The sequence below is a fragment of the Kogia breviceps genome, chromosome 7 (assembly GCF_026419965.1).
Source record: "Kogia breviceps isolate mKogBre1 chromosome 7, mKogBre1 haplotype 1, whole genome shotgun sequence".
Lineage (NCBI taxonomy): Eukaryota > Metazoa > Chordata > Mammalia > Artiodactyla > Physeteridae > Kogia > Kogia breviceps.
The window spans coordinates 113115691-113123706 of NC_081316.1; the positions used below are offsets into that span (position 1 = coordinate 113115691).

The following is an 8016-nucleotide window of genomic DNA, read 5'->3' on the forward strand; positions in this document are numbered from 1 at the left end:
TCTGGCCTCTGATCAATTTCTTTTGATTAAGGAGGCCAAGAACCCTGGTTGGTAACACTACCACCAAAATCTATTTGTGTCCAGCCTGCACTTTACAAAGTCTAAGCATGTGTTTATTTCCCTAGGCTTATTTTAATAAGAGAGTATCCTTAATAGGAGTATTTTTGTTCACACCCTACTTCAGTAGTTCCTTTCAATATGGCAAACCTCTTAGATTATAAAACATCACTAACTCAATTGAATTCCCAAATCCTTAGGCAATGTAAGTCAGACTCTAGTCTTCTATTTTACAATTGTGAAATGGAGACACAAAAGAGCCAGCTCTTCTTACATAACTTGGCTCCCTCAGTAGGGCCAGTGGAGGTGAGCAGGGCCAATAACGCTGAAAGGAATGCAGGGCCCCAGTTCCTTCAGGGACCCTGTTTGCTCTTTGTCTGGGGAAGTACAGCCCTTTGCCTGGGCTGCCATTGGCTGCTCCTCCCAGCCTGGAATTATAAAGCCGTACCTCAGAGGCTCTGGAGGACTGTGGTTCTGTCCTGCCTTCTGTAAACCTTTGGGGCTGGGGCCAAATCCAGAGATGGGTAAATGCCTCCTCCTGCTGCTGCTGGTGGTCCTGTCCTCACTGCTGGGATTCTTGCAAGGTGAGCCCTCTGGGGAGCATGTAGGAGGGCAAGGGGGCCTGAGGAGAACCCGGGTGAGTGGCAGGTTATGTCTCCAGGCACAGTCTCTCTCTTTGAACTCTTTGTCTGCTTGCCTTGACATTAGAATGTCCAACAGATAAGACGACCATATACATTTTTTTTTTTTTTTTTTTTTTTTTTTGCGGTACGCGGGCCTCTCACTGTTGTGGCCTCTCCCGTTGCGGAGCACAGGCTCCGGACGCGCAGGCTCAGCGGCCGTGGCTCACGGGCCCAGCCGCTCCGCGGCACGTGGGATCTTCCTGGACCGGGGCACGAACCCGTGTCCCCTGCATCGGCAGGCGGACTCTCAACCACTGCGCCACCAGGGAAGCCCGACCATATACATTTTACAATTTAATCTGGGGCATTCTGCTTTTGTAGGAATACATTTCAATATCTTTTTGCTTGAAAGTCTGTTTTTCGTAACTTCAACTGGTTAAACGTTTTCTGAAAGCTGAAATACTTGGGTACTCCATTTGTTGACTACTTTAAGATTTCAAACTGTTGGGGTTATACTGTAGAAACAGGATGGACCCTCACCCAAACTTGGATCAGATGTCAAGACTGATGATGTCACATATGCACCAGGAGAGTATGAAAAAGGTTTATTACTTACCTAACGAGGCTTTCTCGGGAGAGCAGGGCTTACTGCCAGGTGTCTTAAGATGGCTTGAGGGAGCAGAGAAAGGAGACTCAAATTTCGATGGTGGTGAGGGGGACAGACAGGGCAAGGGTTCCTGCATTCAGGTAGGGGCTTGTGTGGTTTGAAACTCCCACCAGTGGTAAAGGAGGGAGCTCCTGAGGCCCAGATGTGGGGCACAGGGGAGAGACTTCAAGGCTGCCAGCTGTGAAACATCAAAAAATGGAGTCAGAAAATCTACTACCTGACCAAAATGCAACCAAAATTTGCAAGACCTTTTACAAAATGTTCATTACTGTTGTAGCACACTTAGATTGAATCACAATGTCGTTCCTTAGAAGCTAAACCATTTTCAGATCTGCTTGATGACAGGGAGCAGGGAGAAATTTTGCTAAAGACTATTTTTTATTCCACATCACAGAACTTTTACAGTTCAGTTATTTTACCTGTGGGTGTGTATGTGCACATACACATATATTATATAAAATATATTTTTTCATATATATAATTCATAATATAACATATTCTATATATTCTATATTTTAACATTTATAATATATAACATTAAAATATATAAAGTATTTACATATATATTTATTTATATTCATATACTATCTGGTTTGGACACAGTTAGGACACAATTCAGAATTATGTGTGCATCAAAACCAACTATAAGAGCATTTTCTGCTCTCTGGGGTCTCAATTAAGTAAACACTTTTTTTTTTTGCTGCAATATTATATTCTACCAGCATTTGTATTTATTCTTTCACAGTAAAAAGAAATGATTTTATGTTCTGTGTGGACATTTAAATTAAATTTATTATAGCATTCACAAAACGTCAGGTGTTTCACCTTCTACAGAATATACTTTCATAGCTTTTATTTGATTCTATCATTGATTGAAAACTGGAATGATCATTGGCATTAACAGGCATCATTTGTTTCCAATGTCCTTCTTCAGCAAACGGAATCAGCCTGTTAATAGTCAATGTTTGTTTTGTAAAAGCACAGGAAGACTCAGAATAAAAAAATATAAAAAATTAATTTAGAAGAACACACATTTGGTCTAAATGAAAATCCATCCTCCTGGCTTGTGCTTCCCTCTGAAGCTGACAGGAGTAAAAATCATTTGTCTGGAAGGTGATCCCAGGAAATACCAGGAGGGGCGTGGGGAAGTAAGACAGAATATGCAATGAAGTTAATAAGCTGGACACCATGGTGGGCAAATGGAATCCATCCTGCTGGAAATTCTGGAGGACAGTGTAAAGGATCTAACTCATGGGTGAGAAAGTTGCAGTCCCATCTGTTCTTGGGAGAGGGATGCTCCCAGGGGCATCTGCTCTCCACTGTTACAGCTGCCCTGTATGCACAGCGAGTGTGTCCTACAGCCCCCTGTCAGAGTCACAAGTGTTGCAGTCACAAGCATGTGGAGGTGAGGGCTGAGGGCTACTGGGAGGGCGACGGGAATTACACCTGCTTCAGTCAGTGATATGTGAGGCCTCTGTTGCAGCTGCACAAGTGAAATCATCCTAGGGCACAGTCTTCTTCAAATAACTACTTACTTTCAAAAGAGCCACTGAAATTCTTAAGCAGATTTGTATCTTTAGGAGGTTTTCATGGGATCAGGGACAGCACAGGCCCAGGGGCGATGGTAAATATTGACAGACAGGCTGTTCAAGTTATACAGTCATCATTAAGTTTAGAGGAAGAGGAATTGAGTGCTCAGTTTTCTATTGAGTGTGCACTTCTCAAAGTTCATTCCAGGTGAAAAGCTTTATTGCAAGATAAAAATGTATGAGTAAATAAAAAAATGTATAGTTTCAGATTTAAACTACACAAAGATGATGAGGCCGTGGCAAGCACATTGAAATGACCTTCTATTTGTTCTGCTGTAGGTTTCCCAGCCCGTTTCCCACATAAATACTTCATTTATACTTGACCTTTAATTTCTCACATTTTGCACGGATTCGGTTGACTTGTGGCTTCCTTCCAGTTTCCACCATCTTTCCTAGCCCTCTGTTATTCTCTCTTTCTTTAAAATCTATTGTCTGCACAGCTGCCAGAGTGAAACTGCAAAACATAAATCAGTTAATGTCATTCTCTATTGAAAAACCTCTGATGGCTTCCTCCAACTTTGAATAAAATCCAAGTTCTTACAATGGCCTAAACTGTCCTGTCCAAATAAGATATAAGCTGATGGGCTTCCCGGCTTCCCTGGCGGCGCAGTGGTTGAGAGTCCATCTGCCGATGCAGGAGACGCGGGTTCGTGCCCGGGTCCGGGAAGATCCCACGTGCCGCGGAGCGGCTGGGCCCGTGAGCCATGGCCACTGAGCCTGCGCGTCCGGAGCCTGTGCTCCGCAACGGGAGAGGCCACAACAGTGAGAGGCCCGCGTACCGCATTAAAAAAAAAAAAAAAATGTAAGCTGAGCTACAGATGTTATTTTAAATCTTCTAGTAGGCATATTAAAAAAATAAGAAATGTGTAAAATTAACCTTAATAGTACACTTTATTTAACCCAATACATCTAAAATATTATTTCAGCATGTAATCAACATCAAAGTTACTGATGAGCAATTAAAATTTTTTTTTTGTGTTAAGTGTTTGAAATTGACCTACAGCCCATCTGTTTGGACTACTTGCATTTCACAGGTTCAACAGCCATGTAAGTCCCGTGGATACCATGTAAGTCCCGTGGATACCATGTACAATAGTGCGGGTCTAAGCAGATACGTGCTTATGGTCTGGTCTCTACCGACTTCTTCAGTCCCACTTTATAACGTTCTCACCTTTTTCCACTTTACCTGTGCTGTTCTTTTTGTTTCTCAAACTGGCCAAGCTAATTCCGTCTCAGAACCTTTCTGTGTACTTGCCGGTGGATCTTCCTGGAACCAGTTTCCCAACTTCTCCCAGCCGTTTAAGTAGTCAGCTTTAAAAAAAAAAATCATTCAGGTTTGAGATTAAATCACCCTTGAGAAAGCTTTCCTGCCTCCCCAAGGTCTCCCCACGCTGTCTCCTCCGTCTCATCATCTTCACGAGTCACCAGGACCTGAAATAACCTTTCTTATTTTTCCATTGTCAGTCATTTTCCCCATTTATCTGTTTCGTGTTTAAATAAGTGGAATGCACCTTTCAGTGCTCCTTCAGCACTCAATTCCCAGCACCTGGAATAGCGCCGCCCACACGTCAGGTGCTCACTGTTTGGTGAATAACGCAGGGAGCGCAGGGACCACCGGGTGCTCATCCCAAGGAGGAGGCTCCAGGGCAAGTGTTTGACCGCAAGCTCCCTCCCTCCGTCTCTTCCTCCCTCCGTCTCTTCCTCCCTTCCTTCCTCCCCTCCTCTCCTCCATCTCCCCCTGGCTTGCCTCACTCTCTTACTTCCAATCTTCTCTTTTACTTCCCATCCCCCCCTCCTCCCACCCGTCCTTCCCTCTCCCCTCCCTGCCCCCTTCAGCTCTCCTTTTAGGCTGAGTCCTGGCGTTCTCCTCGGAGCCCACTCCTCAGACGAAAGGGAGAGTGGGGGCTGGGGCTCTGTGTGAAGGAGGGCCGGGGAGGCTTTGTGAAGCTGCGGCCAGGACGGAGCAGGGGTGGGCAGTGCCGACGCCTTCGCAACTCCAGCCATCACCTGTTCTGCTCCTGCAGATGCCATTCGCGTGGAACTTTTTCCGTGGTGCCCCCTGGTGTTGGGGTGATAATCAGTTGGCAAGTGGGGTCAATGGAGCTGCACTGAAGGACTTGACCTCATTCCTCCAGCAGCACAGCCCGTCCCCGTCCCCCCGGGAGGACAGGCAGAGCCCTCTGTGCTCAGGTGCAGACCTTGTGCCTAGGGGCGCGCCTGCCTCCTCCCAGGTGCAAGCCAAGCACGGAGAAATGACCCGCTTTCAGCACATTCCTCAGGCGCTGGGAGCCGGTCAGTGTCCAGGCGCACCTGGGTCACAGGTGTGCTCCCTCCTGGGCAGCCGGGACGCTGGGCCGGCAGAGCCTTATTATGCTGCTTTGACTTTGCAGCTCTAGAATGTTTCCAGTGTCACCGAGTCAACACCAGCGGGCTTTGCGAGAGCGGGGAAAGCTTCTGCCAGACTCAAGGCAGCCAGCAGTGCTTCCTCAGGAAGGTGTACGAAGGTAGGTGAGGCCTGGGAAGTCTCCTGGGTGACCTTTGCCAGAGGTTAGGGGCTGGCAGTGGGTGTTCAGGGTGGGGGGATAGTATGAACCCTCCATGGGACCCCAAGAGAGGCTGGGCCCCAAGAACAAGGCCGGGTGCCTGTAGGACTCAGGGAAGTGACCCCTCAGGAGCCCTGGGAGTAGGAACTGCATAGAAAAGGGGTGGGTTGGTTTTCTTTTCTTAACCTAGTGAAACATTTCATCTCGTTGTGGTACTGGGCTGCCACTCGCTATTAATTGGGATGGTGACCTGCAAGCAAAGTAGGGAGTGTCGCTCCTGAGGGTAACTGGAACTGGGCTGCTGAAATTCCTCTGAGTGGGACCTGACTGTGATGGGGTTTGGGGGAACTAGGGACATAGACTGGGGGAGAAATGGGCAGGGTGGAGAGGGCAATTTCTATTCATCCTCTCTGCCCTCTCTTGTGTGGAGGGAATGGACCGAACTCTAATATGCAGAGCTTGCAGAGCTATTTTAGGAGAGCCCATTAGGGGGCCCTACCTCCAGCATCTCATTCCCAGGAGGCAGACATTCACCCTACCAGGAGCATGAGTCCTCCATGGAATGTGCTGTTTCCTCTGAATTCTTGATTTGTTTGTTGATGCATTGATCCTGTGATTTAGTTCAGGAATATTTACTGAGCTGCATACCAGGATATGCTGGGCCCCATACCCATGGGCCTGCAACCTGGGTTCTGGGGGCTCACTCGCCTTCTTCTCTGTCCCTTTCCAGGTGACACCATTTCCTATGGATACCAGGGTTGTAGCAGCCTATGTGCTCCTATGAAGCTCTTTAAACTCACTGTTACTGTGGAATTTAGATGCTGCCATGACTCACCTCTCTGCAACAAGTTCTAAAGACAGGGCCCAGCTTTTGCCCTGATGTGTTGGATGAAGCCAAGTTAGGATCCCTTTCAGCCACCACAGTCTCCAAGATTCTGTGATCTGAATATGGGTCCCCTATGAGAAGTAGACTCAGACTCGTTCTGTTTTCAGGCCCCCTTTCCTTTCCTTCATTGTGAGATGCCCCAGGGATAATTTTTGAAACCAAATTGGGGTGAAGATTGATGGGCATAGCTAGGTCCAAGGCTACCTTCTCCCTTTTCAGGCCCTAATCATCAGTCACATTGATTGCTGCTTAAAAAGAGGCAGCATCGGGCTTCCCTGGTGGCTCAGTGGTTGAGAATCCACCCGCTGATGCAGGGGACACGGGTTCGTGCCTCGGTCCAGGAGGATCCCACATGCCGCAGAGCGGCTGGGCCTGTGAGCCATGGCCGCTGAGCCTGCGCGTCTGGAGCCTGTGCTCCGCAATGGGAGAGACCACAACAGTGAGAGGCCCGTATACTGAAAAAAAGAAAAAAAAAAAAAGGCAGCATCTGTGGAAGGCTGCATTTGTGATTCTGCATGCTCTGGGGGCAGGAACTGTAGGAGGAGGGAGAGTCTTTGAAAGCTGAAAACAGTAGAAGTGTGAGGGGGTTCCATAAATGATGGGTTAGTTGAGTGGGCTAGGTGTTGTAACACAAAACTCTTAAGTATCAGTGGCTTAAATTTTTAAAAAAATGGAGTCACTTATGTCAAAGTGATCTAAGATGGAGTTGGGAGGCTATTAAGGAAGTGGAACTTACACATGTCCATCCCTAAACCCAACATAAACTTTGGACCCATCCATCCTGAAACCACCTGGAACTCGTCTTCTTTACTCCTTAGAGACCACAGCTTAGCAACCAATGTGTTGCCAGCAAGTGACAGTAAGCCTGCCGGCACCAATCGTAGTTCTGTAAAGATAACTTATGTTACTTCTCTGGAATATCTTTTTTGCCTTTAGAAGCCCCCACTATTTTCTGTTCCCCCCAGAGCACATTTGAGTAGCCATTCGAATCAGTGCCTCCCAAAATGCAATTCTTAGAACTCTAAGTAAACTCTTTTTCTTATTTTCAGCCTTCTGCATTTTTTTGGTTATCACCTGATAATGGTCTCCGGATCACCATAGCTTGTTTCTGTACTCACAGAAAACATGCCACAGGCTGGGTGGGAGATTGGGTTTAGACACATCTCCTCAAGGGTGCAAACCATGTGGACATTAGAAGACTTTCCTCTGGTGTGGGTTGACTGGATCAGTGGTGGACACTTGACCCAAGTTGAGTCAATAAAATTCTCTTTCCTGGCAGTTTGTTATTGGATTTTAGAGTCTAATTCTTTGAATGTGATTAGAACTGCACTATGACACTCAGCTGCTATGGGGCGTGCCCATCTCATCAATGTGATGGAGAACCAGAGAAAGTCCATCTGCAAAGACAAGACTGAAGATAATTCTGAGTGGTGGAATTATCTTTAGAGTAAGAAGCAGAGTGCACATGTGATCTTATTCTGGCACACTAAGCACCCATTTTTCATCCACCAATGCTTGATGTTTAAGTATTTCACCCAAAGGTTCATTTCAAAGGTGCAAAAGCAAAGATGTTGAAGGTCACTAAAATGTATCCAGTCCTTGTGATTGTGTCTGCTGTCAGCATTTATATCTTTCCGTGATGCAGCCAATA

The 8016-nt window shown here is 46.6% G+C and overlaps 1 protein-coding gene across 1 annotated transcript; it reads left to right on the forward strand.

Moving 5' to 3' along the window:
- Positions 1–577: 577 nt before the first annotated feature.
- On the forward strand, positions 578–6334 carry LOC131760573 (protein PIP-1-like). The gene is made up of 3 exons (XM_059070715.1): positions 578–641; positions 5327–5440; positions 6210–6334. Exons 1-3 carry the CDS (start codon positions 578–580, stop codon positions 6332–6334), a joined length of 303 nt encoding a protein of 100 aa, XP_058926698.1.
- The last annotated feature ends 1682 nt before the right edge of the window (positions 6335–8016 follow it).

What these genes read in the sequence shown, in the direction of transcription:
- LOC131760573 (XM_059070715.1), top strand. Translation starts at nt 578, where the DNA reads ATGGGTAAATGCCTCCTCCTGCTGCTGCTGGTGGTCCTGTCCTCACTG. An exon ending in ACTGCTGGGATTCTTGCAAG is followed by an intron (nt 642 to 5,326) that starts GTGAGCCCTCTG and finishes TTGACTTTGCAG; the next exon opens with CTCTAGAATGTTTCCAGTGT. An exon ending in CCTCAGGAAGGTGTACGAAG is followed by an intron (nt 5,441 to 6,209) that starts GTAGGTGAGGCC and finishes GTCCCTTTCCAG; the next exon opens with GTGACACCATTTCCTATGGA.